We start from the raw sequence: 19,092 nt of genomic DNA on the forward strand, positions 1-19,092 counted from the left end.
GCAAAATGACTTCTTAAAAATCACAATTAAAACAAATATAAATTTGCTAAATCACTACTACTAGCCCATACTGCTGCCTTGAAAGAAAAAAAAAAAAAAAAGTTACCACTCATTCTACCCAACCTTAAACACAGTAACTACTAGACTGTCTGTCTACTGGGTACTTTAAATATACAGTTAGAGTACCAACTACATACCAAAACAGCTAATGAAAAAAGTATATAAAAGGGCCGGGTGGTGGCACACCTAGTTGAGTGCACATGTTAAAATGTACAAGGACACAAGTTCGAGACCCCTGTCCTTACCTGCAGGGGGAAGGCTTTGTTAGTGGAAGCAGTGTTACAGGTTCTCTCTCTCTCTCCGGCCCCCTCCTCTCTTTACCTTCCCTCTCAATTTCTGGCTGTCTCTATCCAAGAAATAAATAAAGATAATAAATTTAAAAAAAAAAAACTTAAAAAAAGTATACAAAGAGAAACTATGATTAGAGACATCAACTTTGTTGGGAGTGTTGCTCTTATTTTCAATAACTTACTGGCAGCTGAGTCCACCACAAATTTATTGGCTTAGTGCTTAAGGTTATTAATTCAGCCTACTTATGAACAAATGAATTAATATTTTACATTATTTTGGACCCATACTTTACAACTGTAACATGTATTATTGAACTTGACAGGGTAATATAGTATATTTCCTTATACTATTTCATACCAAATTGAAACACTGGCTAGTTCACTGAATAAATACTCTTCATTACAAAATTCATCAGTATGAATATTTCTTATGGCTCAAGGGACAGTAACTGAATTTTGTGAGGTCTATACTATTACTACTGATAGAATTATACTGGTTAAATGTCTAATCTGGACTCAACATACTTCCATCATTTCCTAACTGTGCTGCTTTAATAATTTACATTTCCCTTCACTTTATTTTTTATATTACAAATTACATATCGATGCGGGTTTGAATCCACACCATTCCCACCATCAGAGTTCTGAATCTTCACTCTCCCCACTGCAATCCACCACAGTTGCCCTAAAGCTGTAGACATGGGCCAACCATCTTCTCTACAACTATCTGTCCACATTTATTCATATACATATATACCCTTCTTTTTCTGATTCAATCCTCTCCCTCTAAACCGCTCATGACATCATAACTACCTCCATATGTCCCTCTCCTTTTCCTTCCCTCTCTCTGGGTGCTGATGGAGGTGGAGTGCAGAGTTCTCTTATCTTCATTCTATCACTTCTCCCCCACTGGGAGTATGGATCAAGGTTGTCTATGGGGAGCAGAAGGTAGGAGTTCTGGCTTCTGTAGCTGCTTCACTGCTGAGCATGGGTGTTGACAGGTCGATCCATACCCACAGCCTATTTCTATCTTACCCTAGTGGACCAGATCTCTAGAGAGGTGAGGGTCCAGGACACACTGGTGAGGTTGTCTGCCCAGAGAAGTTGGGGTGGAGTCATGGTAGCATCTGCAGCCTAGTGTCTGAAAGGTGGTTCCCTTCATTTTACAATATGTACATTAATTTAAGAATTTAATGGTAAACCCAAATACAGAAAAAAGCAATTAATACTTTCTTAACTACCTCTACCAACTTAAAAAGTTAAAGAGTTGTTCTCTTTTGCTACAACTGAATTACTGCTTTCATTTGATATGTGCAACTTTTAGTAATTCTTAATTTTCAGAAATTAACTTAATTAAATTTTAGAAATTCTTAACCTTTCTAGTTTCCATATCTTCACTTATAACAAGATTTAGTTCATTAATTTATCTAACTGCATTCCTATCACTTTCCTACAGCATCATTTACTGTAGACACATATACAAGTACCAGTGCACTCCTCTGATCTTTGAACAAACTACTTTTTTTTTTTTCTGAAATGTTCATGTTCTTTTTCTTTTTCCACTGTTCTAAAATCCAGTTGATACTTCATCTTCACTGGAACCCTCCCTAATTTCATACAATTTAGATACTATTTTATTCTGCCCTCAGAGGGCCTTGAGTATACCTCTAGCAGTTATGCTAACAATATTGTATGAACATGGTTACTTGTCTGTCACCACTATAAAATTATAATTTATTCATACTAAACATGCCTTTCTTTTTATATTCAGGCTCTAAAACAGGAACTTATATAACTCAGTAAATGTGTGGGTATGAGAAACATATCTTCTTTTTCTTTATTTTTTTTATATTTACTTATTTTCCCCTTTGTTGCCCTTTTTTATTGTTGTAGCTATTATTGTTGTTAGATAGGACAGAGAGAAATGGAGAGGGGAGAAGATAGAGAGGGGATAGACAACTGCAGACTTGCTTCACCACCTGTGAAGCAACTCTCCTCCACAGGTGGGGAGCTGGGGGCTTGAACCAGGGACCCTTACCCAGTCCTTGTGCTTCACGCCACCTACGCTTAACCCACTGAGCTACCGCCCAACTCCCATGAGAAACATATCTTCTATTTCCTACTCACGCTCTCAGTATTTTCAATTATACTTATTAAGATCACTGAAAGTAGTCCCACTCATTACTGACACTTTTGATTTTTACTTTTTTCCTCTTCTGACACTTAACGATGTAATCATCTCTGATATTCTTTTAGGTTGTTTGAAATATCTTCCATGTTTATCCTTAAGCTCCATTTTTTTGAAAATATAAAACCTAGCTAAAATGATTTTATTGTCCCATTTTACTAATGTTTTCAACTATGTGATCTATGAATCTACTTAGATTAGAAAGACTTTATTAGAAAGACAGGAGAGAGAGAAGGAACCAGTCATCAATCTAGTACATGTGTTGCTGGGGATTAAACTCAGGACCTCATACTTGATAATGCTTTATTTACACTGAGCCACCTCCAGGAACACTGTCTTTGTTTTCTAACCACTATTCTAGATTTGCTTTAATAAATGCCTTTGAGAAGGTTCCAATACTATACTGCTTTCAAAATTGTATATGAACCAGCAACTTAAAAAAAAAAATAACACAAAGCATAATTTAACGATCTGATTATGTTTACTTTTAATAGTACCAACCACAATATTTTTTGACATAATTTGAAAAGTTAAATAAATATTGCTTCTTTAAAATTTATTTTATAATTACTTACGTTCTTCTTGGCCTTAATCTCTGATCACTATATGGAATCAATGCCACCAGCTGGTTTTCTTGTCCTAAAAGTAAAAGGAGTACATTTAGAATCGCCAGAATGCCTCAGACTCACTCAACAGTCCTTTAGTAAATTAGTCTCAGAATCTACAAAAAGCATGTGGTAGAAACTGAGTTCTAAAGCAGATATCATTTTTTACTGTTTACCCCACACACATACCTAGAAACCTAATTAAAATAGCAAAAACAAGAGTAATTCACTGAAGGAAAAATTGATAGATTCTCAACTTTTAGAAAAACTAAATTAACCAGGCTTTCCTTCAATCTCATAGTTTTCCATTTAAGACTCTAGTTTAATTCTCTGAATGAGAAAACCAGAAACATACTGCTACTTCTCTGTCTTGGAAGTCCCTTCAACTATAAAGTTTCCTATACTTTTCCCTTCTTGGGAAAAAAAAAAAAAAGACACATTAAGTTTTATACAATGAGGCTTACTGAACTCTTGCAGATTGAACCTTTTACTTCAAAATCCACTTTTTTTTTTTCTTAAATTGAGCTATGTCCAAATTCTTTAATGGATACATCAACCTTTAAATGAGTTTCACAATCTTTTCAAAACTTGACTCTTTATATTAACTATTAAAAGCACTATAGTGATATCTCTTTCAAAATCTTCAATAATGATTCCATTATTTTGTCCAAACTTCCCCACACTGGTACCTTTTATTTTAAGTAAGCTTTCCGGTCATCTATAAGTTATTATTAGTTAAGTTTTGGGGAATTTAAAAAGCTATAGATTTTTCTTTTAACTGTGTGGGAATATAAATAAAGCTAACTTATGAGTAGTAAATTAAAACATATTTTGTGTAATATTAAATACTGTATGTATACAAAAAAAAAGTATGCTACACACAAAAAAAAAAATACATCAGAAAGAACATTCTAAGAGGAGGTTGGGGAAAATATAGCTCAACCTTTTTCAGCACAGTGTTACTATGCCCAAGGCCCCCAAATCCCAAATTCACTCCTAGGTACCACTATAAGCCAGAGCTGAGTAGTGCTCTGGTGTCTGTCAGTCTCACTCTCATTAAAATGATAATTTTTTTTAGAGAAAATGAATTAATAATGTGTATTGCTATCAATTTCATAAATTTATATCCTTTATTTACAAAAATATCTGTGTATAACTGGATCAACTGTAATAGTTCAAGTACAATGAAATGTGATTTTTGTTGGTGTTGACAATTCAAAGGGCTTGTCAGAAAGAGATGGAGAAATAGATTTGTTTCACACAGTCATGATGTGTCACCACTGTATGACTCTGTGTGTCCATGAGCATGTGAGTGTGTGGTTTTGTGTGTTAAAATGTCTGATACTGCTGGTGTTAATTTGGCTAAACTACAGCCTTTATCTAAATCAATCCTTTAACTGCTATACCTGTATCCACATAGCTTTGAATGGAGAAAAACAACAATTAACATACCATTTTCACTAATCACAAATGGCCCTTAATGTTATCAGTAATAACACTACTGATATAACTTTCCTGCCTCAAACTCTCAGTCTGACTCTGGGTATCTCGTGTCTATATAATCTCTGAATACTAAGAGTAAGCTGTCTATACTCGTAAGTGTAGTTTTCTGCACTAAATAACCTTGCATCCATTACATTATCCATGTTTTCATATGAATTAGTCTCACTAGTATACATATTCTTTAGTCCATCTTAAGGGAAAAAAACCCTTTCCTGAAGTTGTAGTCTCCAATGACCATCTCTCTTCTTCCCTTTTCTATGCAGTAAAACTTTAAAAAGTGTTTTTCCATGATATAAATTAGTTTTCCTATGCTCTCATGCTCTATGCATGCCTTCACCAGTGTGAAAGTTAACATCTGTAAAGCCATGTTTAAAATTAAGCAAAGGAGAAACTTCAAAGAAATTCTATTTCCTACTTCTTTTTAACTAGGCTAAAGAACTTGGATTAAGGAGGGGGGCGGGAGAAAGCAATATTTTAAAGAACCACCAATGTAAATATTTTTTTTTTTGAGAAATCTCCCAAATAAGGTTAGCCTGGTACACAGTTGTTTTAATTCTTTCTAAATGTGTACAGTCAAGGAGCATGTTACCATTTTACCTCAATTTCTTTTTTTTTTTTTTCTTTTTTGTCACTGGGGCTTGCTTCACAGCTTCAGACTGACTACTTTTAGATAGAAAGACTATGGCTGAAAGGTATCACAACATTGAGCTTCCTTCAGTGTGGAACCAGGCTCAAACTGGAAGATGAATACAGGGAGATTACCAAGAAAGGCACAATAAACAGATGGTTATTATGAGAATTTATACTACCAATTTCTCCAAAAATATGAGATAAAGAAATCTGGTAAGGAGCTAGTGATGGCACACGCAGTTAAGCAAACATAGTACTATGTGAATAGACCAGGATGAGGACCCAGGTTCAGCCCCCCATTCCCCACTTGTAGCCTGGATGCTTCACTGAATAGTCAAACAGGTTATCTTTCTCTTTCCCTCTGTCTTCCCCTTCCCTCTCCTCTCAATTTCTCTCTACCCTAACAAATAAAATAGAAAATGAAGAAAAAAAAAAAGCCATCAAGAGTGGTGGATTTGTAGTGTCCCCAATGAGTCCCAGTAATAACCCTGGAGGCAGTGTCCTGATAAGGAGGAAGATAAAGATAAAGGGACATTTCTGACTGCTGAGCATGCAATCACCAAAATTTATCCATATGCATAAGTTAGAAGTGGGAACCCCTAAAAGTTCCTTAAAATTGCCTGTAAGTAAACAAACAAACTCAAATAAATATTATAAACTTTTCCACCTGGAGGCGTTATTTATCAGAGGCTTTGAAATACCTTATATGGCCACTTTACTTTCCCCTTGGGGTCTATACAGGGTCAAATAGTAACTTCTGCTGGGTGAAAATGTGAATAGGCAGGTTTTTTTTTTTTTTTTAATTTTTAATGCTGTCACTTCTACTAAAGTAGCTTACAGTCAGCAAAAAGGCCTCCAGAGGATGATTAAGTCAACATGGCTTTTTTTGGTCTAGTTGTGAGAACTCTGAGGTGATAAGCAAGAGGACACTTAGCACTCATATCTCAGTTAATTTTACCACTAGTCAGAAAAAGGAGCATAAAGATATGTCCTGACTGTGTCCTCAGTTCTATAGATACTTTTCAGATAAGAGATCCAAATAATCTTCCCTCTACCCAAATTTTTAAATCAGCTAAGATAGAAAGAATTGCTTTGAAGTTATGAGCATGTTTCTGCTTTCTCAATTACTTAATTCTATTAGAAATCAACCTCTTGGATAACTGAAAATATCAGAAATTGAAGGTCATCTTTTCCAAAGAACAAGTATGAGGTTGGGGAAATCACTATAGCACAAGACTGGCAGGGCTCAGGATTCAGAATCCTTAGGTTCAATTGTTCAGTACCCAGGATCTCCATCTGCCAGAGCTGAGTGCTGGGTGACTCTCTGGTCTGTCTGCCACTCTTTCAGAAAAATATATAAATCTAAACAACAACCAAAACAACTGCATGCTCTTTCCAAGCATAACTTATCTACAGAAACCAAAGACTTTTAAAACTCCAAGAGAAAGGGGCCAGGTGATGGTGCACTTGGTTAAGTGCACATGTTATCATGTGTTATTAGGTCCTAGGTTCAAGCCCCAGTCCCCACCTGCAAGGGGAAAGTTTCACAAGCAGTGAAGCAGTGCTGCAGATATCTCTCTGTCTCTCTCCTCCTCGCCTCTCAAGTTCTATCTATCCTATGAAAACAAAGTTTAAAAAAAAAAAATCCTCCAAGAGAAATCTGATATTGGTGCCCTAGTTTTAGATACATCAATTTGGCTCTGAATAACCAAATTTAAATAACCATTAACAGATATCTCTTACACTAAACCCTGAATTCACTTCATAGATTTATCATTTTAGTTAAAAAGAATAAAAATCTTAACTTTTTTAACTTTCTGTTTTTATTGACTTAACATTAGTTTACATAAAATTTTAGTTGTGGAGGCAGGTAGTACTGCATACCTGGTAAATTGCACACAGGGCCCTGGTCCCATGTACAGAGGGGAAACTTCATGAGCATTGGAACAGTGTTATAAGAGTCTCTTTGTCCCTCTTGCCTCCATCTCCCTGTCTCCTTCTCTATCAAAATAAAATAAAATTTAAATTAAAAAAAAATTCAGGAGTATAGTTTATTTTCTTAAAAATATTTATTTATTTATTATTGGATAGCTACAGAGAGAAATTGAGAGGAGAGGGGAGATAGTGAGGAAGAGACAGAGAGAAACCTGCAGCCTTGCTTCACCACTTGTGAAGCTTCCCCCTGTAGGTGGGAACCAGGGGCTTGAACCTGAGTCCTTGTACACTACAGTGTTAATCAGGTGCACCACTGCCTGGCCCCTAAGGAGTACAGTTTCATATATACAACCTACCACTAAGTTCTTGTGTCATCATACCAATGTAAGCCCTCTATCAACACACCCTTCCCCCTCCCCTGACAACCACTATTATTTTCAGAGTTCAAGAGTTGGTTTAGTTATAATTTTTTTACAGTTCATTTTTTTTAATTTTTTTTACAGTTCATTTTGTATTTGTCTATAATTTAAAATAAAAAGTCACTGGATAACTTAAAGGGTTCATAATAGCCAATATAACAAAAAAAGACTACGTGATACAACCTCAATTCATGCCAAAGAGGATCAAGTATTCAGTCACTAGTGCATATCTGTTACAATAGCACAAGGGAAAGGAAAATTTCAGAAGACAGAGGTCATGGTTTCATGACTGCATGGGAAACCTTAACATTTTTCTTTCTTTCTTTCTTTTCTCTTCCTTTCTTTCTTCCTTCCTTTCTTTTTCTTTCTTTTTCTCTTTCTTTCTTTCTAAGCAGAGCACTGCTCAACTCTGGTTTATAGTGGTGTGGGGAATTGAACCTGAGATTTTGTAGAGCCTCACGCATGAGAGTCTCTTTGTATAACCATTTTGCTATCTATCCCTGCCCATTTTTGTTTATTTCTGTGCGTCTTTTTGACGAAAGATAACTTGTATAAGTTTTAGCTTTTGCATTTAAGAATCTTTTAAAACACAGAAAACCAAGTTCATACCCATAAGTTTTAATATTTGCACAATCTGAAATCATTTTTTATAAGAAAAATCATGAAGCAGCACATACCCCTAGGAATTCTTCCTGTTCCTTGACAAGTGGGGCAAGTAACACTATCTCTTCCGGTAAATTCCACATATGGAAACTGAGAGACATCTCCATTTCTTCCATCCTCATTATGGACTTCATTACTAACCAATCCATTACTCATGGTTTCACCTGGTATGTGTCCAGCATAGGCATCTTCTTTATTTGAATGCAAAGGCAAATGAGAAAAGGATTTTCCCATGTCTAAAGAAAAAGAAAAAACATTTGTAAACTTCAGGAAACAAGTACTCCAAAGTTTACTAGAAGTGATTTAGGAGAATTAAGTGTGGTTTGCCTGTGTGAGGCCCTAGTTAAATTCTTGGCATTGCAAATGCTAAGAGAGGTATTCTGTTCTCTCTTAAAATCAATATATATGTATTTTTAGGGTGGGGGTAGATAGCATAATGGTTATACAAAGAGACTCATGGCTGAGGTTCCAAGACCCAGGTTCAATCCCCCATACCATCATAAGGCAGAGCTGAGCAGTGTTCTGGTAAAAATAAATAAATACTTTTAAAGAGAGTATCATGGTAGGGGAGATACCATAATGGTTATGCAGAATGACTTTCATGGCTGAGACTCAAAGTCTCAGGTTCTGTCTCTGGCACCACCATAAGCCAGAGCCAAGCAATGCCCTGGTAAAAATGAAAATAAAATAAAATGGATCTGACATCCAGCGGCAGAGCTACGAGCAGCAGCAGATCTCTTTCTCTCCTCTCCTCTCCCGGATCAACAAGGAATACCAAAGGAGACCACCTAGGACCGAAACAAGACAGGACTAGAATGACCACAGGAACCCACTAAATCACCAGTGAGTACAAACACATGTGGCTGGTGACAGAGAGGAGCCTAGGGAGAGATTAAGTGGCTGGTAACAGTCCAGCAGATTATCAGTTGAGACACCACATCCAGTCTGTTCCACCAACAAGGGGACAGCTGAAAGGAAGAGAGAACTCCCCGGAGACTCACCAAGTGCAACTCTTGAGTCTCCATTGCTACTGCCCTCAGATCTGGAGCAGCAACAGGGAGGGATACCAGGGGACAGAGATCTAACCAGGAAACTCAGGAGAAGACATATACCTCAGTGGCATAGCTGTGGGGCTGTGAAAGTCTCTTTGCATAATGACTGGATTATCTCTGCCACACCCTGCTTTATCTCTTGGTCAGGAGTCAGTGATTAAGCTAAGAAGCTATAGATAGTTTAAAAGCCCTCAAACTCCCATAGCCTACAGGGAAGAAAAAAAAAAGAGACTCTTAAACCACTGAGGTCCAACTCAGGGATTAAAATACAATTGAGACAACTGTTAACAACTGTTAATTGAGACACTGTGAACCCTTAAATTAACTTACTTAGACACAAGTCAATCCAGGCAATAGTGATCAGTAATTTGAAAAGTACTGAGAGAGGGAACTCATAACATAATATATAAAATGGTTAAAACAACAAGAAGAAATATTGGAGAAACGAACCAGGACTAAAGTCCCACAGAGGGTGAAGCACAAAATAACGAGTTCACCATCCAAACACTAGCTAAGGAAATAATCAAAGGAGTAAAGAATTTGAAAAAATTGTAATCAGAAATACAGGAACAACAAATGAGACAATGGAAGAAAATACTAATTATCTCATGGTTATTAGAGAGCTGAAAGCTGAAATCACTGAGCTAAGAATGCAACTAGCTGAACAAGCTAAAACAGTATCAGAACAGGGTAAAAAATAGATAAACTCCAGAAAACAGTAGAGGGCAAAAAGAATAGAATCAACGAGGCTGAAGACAGAATTAGCAAGATCGAGGACGAATTAGAGACAATTAAAAAAGTAAGAGATCTCAAAAAGAGATTAAGAGATGCTAAAAACAACAACAGAGTCCTATGGGATGAATTCAAAAGAAACAATATACGCATTATTGGCATACAAGAGGAAGAAAGAGAAGAAGAAAACATTCTTCAGGCCATAACAGCTGAAAACTTCTCTAGCCTAGACAACATCAAAGACATAAAGATTAAAGAGGGTCCAGAGGGTCCCAAACAGAATTAACCCAGATCTAAAGACACCAAGACATATCACACTTAGGATGGAAAGGAATAAGGATAAAGACAGGATCCTGAAGGCTGCAAGAGAAAAAACAAAGAGTTACCTACAAAGGAAAACCCATAAGATTAGCAGCAGACTTCTCCACACAAACACTACAGGCCAGAAGAGAATGGCAAGATAACTATCGAGTGCTCAATGAGAAAGGCTTTCAACCAAGAATACTATATCCTGCTAGACTGTCATTCAGACTAGATGGAGGCATCAAAACCTTCTCAGACAAGCAACAGTTGAAGGAATCAACTATCACCAAGCCTGCCATGAAAAAGTTCTGAAACGTCTCCTATAAACAATCAGACCACCATAAATAGGACATATATCAGAAAACTCTAAAACTCTACAAGAATGGCATTAAAATATCTTCAATCTTTGATATCAATAAATGTCAATGGCCTGAATTTACCTATTAAAAGATACAGAGTAGGAAGATGGATCAGAAAACACAACCTAACAATATGCTGTCTACAGGACACCCACCTAACTCAACAAGACAAACACAGACTTAAAGTGAAAGGATGGAAAACTATCATACAAGCCAATGGCCCACAAAAAAGGGCAGGAACAGCTATTCTCATATCTGACACCATAGACTTTAAAATAGATAATATTAAAAAGATAGAAATGGACTCTACTTAATGCTCAGAGGATCAGTCAGTCAAGAGACTTAACAATTATTAACATCTATGCACCAAATGAGAAGCCATCTAAATACATCAAACTTCTACTGAAAGAGCTACATCAATATTTTAACAGCAACATAATCATAGTAGATGACTTCAACACCCCACTCTCTCACCTTGACAGATCATCCAGGCAGAAAATCAATAAAGACATAAGGGAGCTAAATGAAGAGATAGATAAACTAGAACTATTGGACATTTTCAGAGTCAATCATTCCAAGAAACTGGAATACACATTTTACTCAAATCCACATGGGTCATTGTCAAGGATAGACGATATGTTAGGCCACAAAGACAGCATCAGCCAATTCAAGAGCACTGAAATCATCCCAAGCATCTTCTCAGACCACAGTGGAATTAAACTAACACTTAACAATCAACAAAAGATTAGTAACAGTCCCAAAATGTGGAAGCTCAACAGTACACTTCTTACCAATCTCTGGGTCAAGAGGAAATAAAGGAAGAAATCAAAATGTTTCGAGAATTCAATGAAAATGAAGACACAAGCTATCAAAGTAAAGAGGAAGTAGATAACATGAACAGACCCATCACAGCTAATTAAATTGAAAACAGTTACCAAAAATCTCCCCAAAAATAAAAGTCCTGGACCAGATGGTTTTACAAATGAATTCTACAAAACCTTCAAAGAACTAATACCTCTACTTTTAAAAGTCTTACAGAAGATTGAAGACACTGGAATACTCCCAGCCAGCTTCTATGAAGCCAACATCACTCTGATACAAAAAGCAGACAGGGACACAACCAAAAAAAAACTACATACCAATATCTCTGATGCACATAGATGCGAAAATGTTGAACAAAATTCTAGCCAACCAGATACAGCAGTATATCAAAAAGATGGTTCATCATGACCACATGGGATTTATCCCAAGGATGCAAGGTTGGTTTAATATATGTAAATCAATCAATGTGATCCACCACATCAAGAAAAGCAAGACCAAAAACCACATGGTCATACCAATAGATGCAGAGAAAGCCTTTGACAAATTCCAACATCCATTTATGAACAAAACACTACAAAAAATGGGAATAGATGGAAAATTCCTGAAGATAGTGGAGTCTATATATAGCAAACCTACAGCCAACATAATACTCAATGGTGAAAAACTGGAAGCATTTCCACTAAGAGCAGGTACTAGGCAGGGCTGCCCACTATCACCACTACTATTCTACATAAGGAATAAAAGCAAGGAATTAAAGGGATACAGATTGGAAGAGAAGAAGTCAAACTCTCCCTATTTGCAGATGACATGATAGTATACTTGGAAAAACCTAAGGAATCTAGCAAGAAGCTTTTGGAAATCATCAGGCAATACAGTAAGGTGTCAGGCTACAAAATTAACATTCAAAAGTCAGTGGCATTCCTCCATGCAAACACTAAGCTAGAAGAAATTGAAATCCAGAAATCAATTCCTTTTACTATAGAAACAAAAATAATAAAATATCTAGAGTAAATCTAACCAAAGAAGTGAAAGACTTGTATACTGAAAATTATGAGTCACTACTCAAGGAAATTGAAAAAGACACAAAGAAGTGGAAAGATATTCCATGTTCATGGGTTGGAAGAATTAACATCATCTAAATGAATATACTACCCAGAGCCATCTACAAATTTAATGCTATCCCCATCAAGATTCCAAGCACATTTTTAGGAGACTAGAAAAAATGCTATAAATGTTTATCTGGAACCAGAAAAGACCTAGAATTGCCAAAACAATCTTGAGAAAAAAGAACAGAACAGGAGGCATCACACTCCCAGATTTCAAACTGTATTATAGGGCCATTGTCATCAAAACTGCTTGGTACTGGAACATCAATAGACATACTGACCAGTGGAATAGAATTGAGAGCCCAGAAGTGAGCCCCCCCACCTATGGACATCTACTCTTTGACAAAGGTGCCCAGACTCTTAAATGGGGAAAGCAGAGTCTCTTCAACAAATGGTGTTGGATACAATAGGTTCAAACATGCAGAAGAATGAAACTGAACCACTGTATTTCACCAAATACAAAAGTAAATTCCAAGTGGATCAAGGACTTGGAGGTTAGACCACAAACTATCAGATACTTAGAGGAAAATATTGGCAGAACTCTTTTCTGCATAAATTTTAAAGACATCTTCAATGAAATGAATCCAATTATAAAGAAGACTAAGGCAAGCATAAACCTATGTGACTACATCAAATTAAAAAGCTTCTTCACAGCAAAAGAAACCACTACCCAAACCAAGAGACCCCTCACAGAATGGGAGAAGATCTTTACATGCCATACATCAGACAAGAGTTAATAACCAACATATATAAAGAGCTTGCTAAACTCAACAAGACAACAAATAACAACATCCAAGAATGGGGAGAGGACATGGACAGAATATTCACCACAGAAGAGATCCAAAAGGCCAAGAAACACATGAAAAAATGCTCCAAGTTTCTGATTGTCAGAGAAATGCAAATAAAGGCAACAATGAGATATCACTTCACTCTTGTGAGAATGTCATACATCAGAAAAGGTAACAGCAGCAAATGCTGGAGAGGGTGTGGAGTCAAAGGAACCCTCCTACACTGCTGGTGGGAATGTCAATTGGTCCAACCTCTGTGGAGAACAGTCTGGAGAACTCTCCGAAGGCTAGAAATGGACCTACCCTATGACCCTGCAATTCCTCTCCTGGGGATATATCTTAAGGAACCCAACATATCCATCCAAAAAGACCTGTGTACACATATGTTCTTGGCAGCACAATTTGTAATAGCCAAAACCTGGAAGCAACCCAGGTGTGAACAAAACAGATGAGTGGCTAAGCAAGTTGTGGTATATATACACAATGGAATACTACTCAGCTGTAAAAAATGGTGACTTCACCATTTTCAGCCAATATTGGATGGACCTTGATGTTAAGTGAAATCAGTCAGAAACAGAATGATGAATATTGGATGACCTCACTCTCAGGCCAAAGTTGAAAAACAAGATCAGAAAAGCAAACACAAGTAGAATCTGAAATGGTATTGGCACATCTCACCAAAATAAAAGACTCTGGGGTGGGTGGGTGAGTAAAATACAGGTCCATGAATGATGATAGAGGACACATTTGCGGTTGTATTGTTATGTGGGAAACTGGGGAATGTTATGCATGTACAAACTATTTTATTTACTGTTGAATATAAAACATTAATTCCCCAATAAAGAAATAAAAGAAAAAATAAAATAAAATAATAAAGCATCATAAGATAGTTGTACCAATCAATGAAAATCTAATAAAAAAAAACTTCAAGAAAAGGTTACAATTAATTTCTGACAGCATTATTCTCAATAGAAATGTCCTAAACAAGGGAATAATTTATTGGAGTCCACAAGTGATTTTTCCTAACAAAATGCGATGAGATAAGTAGTTGTTATAAGAAGTTATTAACAACATTGTAATGTGACAAAAGTCTATATTATAGGCTACTCTGAAAAAAAATGTGGGTTTCATTTGCCTCAGTATAAAACAAAAATGTATTCCACTTTTGTATTAAAGACAGGAATTACTTTAGGCAGATTACAATTAAGCATTAACACTTACTAGATAATGTCAACGTAGTAGTTTTCAGTCTTAAAATTCATGCCCAGCTAGGAGTAACTCACCAGGTAGGAAATTGGCCTTGCTAAACTCTCAGACAGGGATTAGAGGTTCCAGTGACACCTGAGAGTTAAGCAACACTGGGGATAGGTGTCTGTCCCCCCTCCCCCACATTTGAATAAAAAAGCAGCCTAGGATGCACAAGGACTGGCTCAGCAATAACAAGGATGATGATGGTGATGATAGTCACATTTGTAATAAAAATCCCCAGTTCTTCTCATCTTTACATTTCATGCTTTAACCATTTAAACACATGCAATAAAATTAAATCCTGCAGACTATTCTTTCAACAGTTGTAATGTTTCAAAATGTAATTCCCCAATATAAAGCAGCAAATTTCAAATTAACTTCAAAAGTTTGGGAGGACAGTAACAAAAATAACAGAGCAAATTAAAAAAAAAAAAGTAATGATAAATAAGAGTAAGTAATTAGGGCCAGGCGGTGGCGCACCTGGTTAAGTGCTCACATTACAGTGCACAAGGACCTAGGTTCATGCCCCTGGTTCCCACCTGCAGGGGGAAATTTCACAAGAGGTGAAGCAGGGCTGCAGGTGTCTCTCTGTCTCTCCCTCTTTCTATCTCACCCTCCCCTCTCAACTTCTCTCTGTGTCTAGCCAATAATAAAGATAAAAAGGTTAAAAAATTATTTAAAAAAAGGAAAAAAAAAGAATAAGTAATTAGTACTAAAACCTATGTAAAATAGCCTTTGATAATAGGTGGTGCAAATTGGAATGGGATGTTAAAGCCAATTTTAAGAATAAAAAAAATTTAAGTCCAATCGGTTGATACTCTGAGGAAAGTTAACAAAGGTTAGGAAGAGGAGCAGGATTTAAAAACATATGTCCACTCTAAATTTGTTATCTTTTATGAGCACCAAAATAAATTAGACACTGATACAAACACATAATAATCCTTTTAAAACTTCCTAGTGATTTGAATAAAGAAAATCAACAATTTGGAAGTTGTACCACACAGCAGGAAGAAAGGTTTTTGCTTTTTTAAAACTAGCATGCTTACCCTGCACTGTCCTCACAGTGTCAACAGCAAGCCAATAATAAGAAAAATGCACACAACAGCAGACTAACTTTTAAGTAGTTGAACAAGCAAAAGAAAGATGCGTGTTCATACCGTAAAAAATACATCCACTGAGGGTTTGGTGGAAGATAAAACGTAGTGATACCTATTTTGGGAAAATGTGGAAATGCACTCTCATGAATATAACAATTCCAGCCAACCCACATTTCCTCAATAAAACAATACTTTTAAAAAGGCACTGCATTCAAGTAAATTCACAAACTGGGAAGATTTATGACTTCTAAAAGGCATTGTTTTCTCTTGTTTTGGCTCGAGATTAATTCCTATTCCCAGCCAAAGCAATACTTGGCAGCCACAGGTGGTTTAAGTGTAAACTATTCCATACCCCAATACTGTGACCCTGGGGTTGAGGCGAAGCACTACAGGAGCAAGGCCCTCTCTGGGATGAAAATGAACCAGAGGGTAAGGTGTACCCCTCTGGAATGTCTTGGAGGTGGAGGAGGGCTAGAGGAAAACACTGAGGGCCAAGACCAAACAGCTCGCAGTCTGGCTCTGTTTCTGGCCTTAATCGAGTAGGCCTCTGTCTGGTATTTCATCAAAGACAAGAACCAGACTTTGTGAGGCCATAGGCTGCATCTTCTTCAGAGCACTGCAGAGTTTAAATACTTTCATCCTTCAAGGCTCCTGGATTCATCAAGAGTTATGAGGCCCCCTCCCTGTCCCTATGTCCGGTGTTTATGACAAGCTCTTTAAACCACCGCGGCGCCAAGGATTTTATGTATGGTGAGGAAAGCAGAAAAAAAAGAAAAAAAAAACAGAAAAGCATTCCATGAAATCTAAATGGGTAATGATCTGCGAAAAGGAAGGTAGAAAAGAAGGATGGGGAGAGGGAGGGAGGGAGGACTTCACTGCCTTTCTCGGGATATATAAACAAACCCAGTTCACAACCAACTCTTGCAACATCACAAAGATGCAAGCAACCGTGCAAGAAAAGTCCCCCAGATAGCAAAAGCTGAACAAGCCCAGTGACAATGCGGGGCCAGGAGTCAACACCGAGCAGCCCCCCACCCCGCACCTCCCACAGCAGAAACCAGGCCCAGGTGAAAGAAGGTGACACAACATCAACACCACCAAGCTCTGCGCCGCCTCCTGACGCCAGGCCGGCTCAGCTCCCCACAGCCTCCCCTCCTCCACCTCCGCGTCCTGGTAGGCTTTCACAGGGCGCCGCACCGCCACCACAGGGGACCAAGAAGGGGAAGGGGGTGCGCCGGCCAGGGTCTCTCACCGACACGCTGGGAGCCGTGCGGGCCCTGGCAGCTCAGGGGCAAGCGGGGGTCTCCTAGTCCGCAGGGCTGCAAGCGGAAACTACATGTGCTGGTTGCAGCGCCAGGCGACGTGGAATGGAGCGGAAAGGGGGCAGCATCGGCCAAGGCATCCGCGCGTGCGCAGAGCTCTCCCAGAGGAGGCGTGCGGACCGGAAGAGCGCGTGACGTAGGCACTCTTCCTACAACAGGTTCAAGCCAGGAAGTGCAGCTGTGAAGGCTGTGGGCTGCAAGGGCTTAGTTGAGCCTGGTGGTCCCTGGACTTAACAGAATTTGGCCTTTCTAGCTCTGGAAGACTTAAAAGTGTCAAATCTCCACCTTTCAGCTATCAAGCTGTTTCATTTTACAAAGAGGTGAAAGGGCTCTGTTTGCCTCAGCCAGGCTCTGGGGAATTGTTACTGGTTCTGGGGACACAGAGCTGGCTGTAGAAAGTCTAGATTGTTTTGGTACCTCTTGCCCACTAGAAGGATACTCTGAGCAGGAACTCTTTTTGTTTTTCCACGTGATTTCTTAACTCCTCCCCAGTGTTAACTCAGTGTCTAGTTACAGTTGTATGTGAAATCTTAACTCCAATTCTTTTGTTTTATTATTATTATTATTTATAAAATGGACATGTTGACAAGGCCATAGGATAAGAGGGGTACAAGTCCACACGATTCCCACCACCAGAACTCAGTATCCAGTCCCCTCCCTTGATAGCCTTCCTATTCTTTATCCTTCTGGGAGCATGGACTCAGGATCATTATGGGGTGCAGAAGGTGGAAGGTCTGGCTTCTGTAATTGCTTCTCTGTTCAACACAGGCTTGGCAGATTGATCCATACTCCTAGCCAGTCTCTTTCCCTAGTGGGGCCGGGCTCTGGGGAAGCAGGGCTCCAGGACACCTTGGTGGTGTCATCTGCCCAAGGAAGTCAGGTTGACTTCATGGTAGCATCTGGGACCTGGTGGCTGAAAAAGAGTTAAGATATACGCAGAAAAAATTGTTGACTGATCATGAACCTAACGATAAGAATATTGCAGTTGAAGATTTGGGGTCTCTGTTTTGGTAAAAGCTAGTAAGTCTATTTTAGGTATATTCCAAGGGACTATGACTCTACTAGTTTTTGTCTGCGGTTGGCATGTAACATGCAGGTAGCCTAAGTTATTGTTTAGGGAGATGGTATCATAGTTGTAAAAAGGACTAGAAAACTGGATCAGGGAAGAGAGCAGCTCCCAAATATGGGGAAAGTATATAAATATCATTAACTGTAAACCCCATTGATTTGATCTGGGGCCCATAGAGTAGTCTATACACTCCTATTAACTCACAGTCTCAGAAATCACTATTCAATTTATTATTATTACTATTATTATTATTATTATCCCCCAGGGTTGTTGCTGGAGCTTGGTGCCTGCACCATGAATCCACTGCTCCTGGAGGGTGTTTTCCCCCCTTTTGTTACCCTTGCTGTTTTATTGTTATTGTGATTATTATTGTTGTTGTTGATGTCACTGTTGAATACGACAAAGAGAAATGGAGAGCGGAGGGGAAGACAAAGATGGGAGGAGAAAGATAGACACCTTCGAACATGCTTCACTGACTGTGAAACAACTCTGCTGCAGGTGGGGAGTTAGGGCCTCCAACCGGGATCCTTAAGGGGTCCTTGTGCTTTGCGCCACTTGCTCTTAACCCGCTGCACTAAGCCTGACCCCCAATTATTCAATTTACATGAGAGGTAAAATATGGATTGAATGTTCAAACATTTGATACATAGACCAAGTATATATACTCTAAGTATATATTCCTTCAATCTAAGCACTTAAGACTTCAAATTGGCAATCAGACTGGATTTTAACACTGGGCTCAAATTGTTAATACATTTCTAATAATGACTGGTTCTTTAAAATAGTAAATCTAAACGTTTAGACCAGGGAGAACAGAAGCAACTGGTTGTTCCTTTGTAAGATACAGATATATGAGGGAGTCGGGTGGTAGCGCAGAGGGTTAAGCGCAGGTGGCACAAAG

At 38.1% G+C, this 19,092-nt stretch overlaps 1 protein-coding gene across 1 annotated transcript in view; it reads right to left on the bottom strand.

Annotated features, from left to right (window-relative positions):
- TMEM106B (transmembrane protein 106B) overlaps positions 1–17,194 on the bottom strand; it is a 30,071-nt gene extending 12,877 nt beyond the window's left edge. Inside the window, exons 1-3 of the mRNA XM_007537626.3 lie at positions 17,053–17,194; positions 8,308–8,529; positions 3,114–3,177 (exon numbers count right to left, since the gene is read on the bottom strand). Of these exons, the coding sequence (XP_007537688.1) occupies positions 3,114–3,177; positions 8,308–8,527 (284 nt within the window). The 5' untranslated portion in view covers positions 8,528–8,529; positions 17,053–17,194. The remainder of the gene's footprint in view (positions 1–3,113; positions 3,178–8,307; positions 8,530–17,052) is intronic.
- Positions 17,195–19,092: the final 1,898 nt, after the last annotated feature.

Source organism: Erinaceus europaeus, chromosome 8 (assembly GCF_950295315.1).
Source record: "Erinaceus europaeus chromosome 8, mEriEur2.1, whole genome shotgun sequence".
In the NCBI taxonomy this organism is placed as follows: domain Eukaryota; kingdom Metazoa; phylum Chordata; class Mammalia; order Eulipotyphla; family Erinaceidae; genus Erinaceus; species Erinaceus europaeus.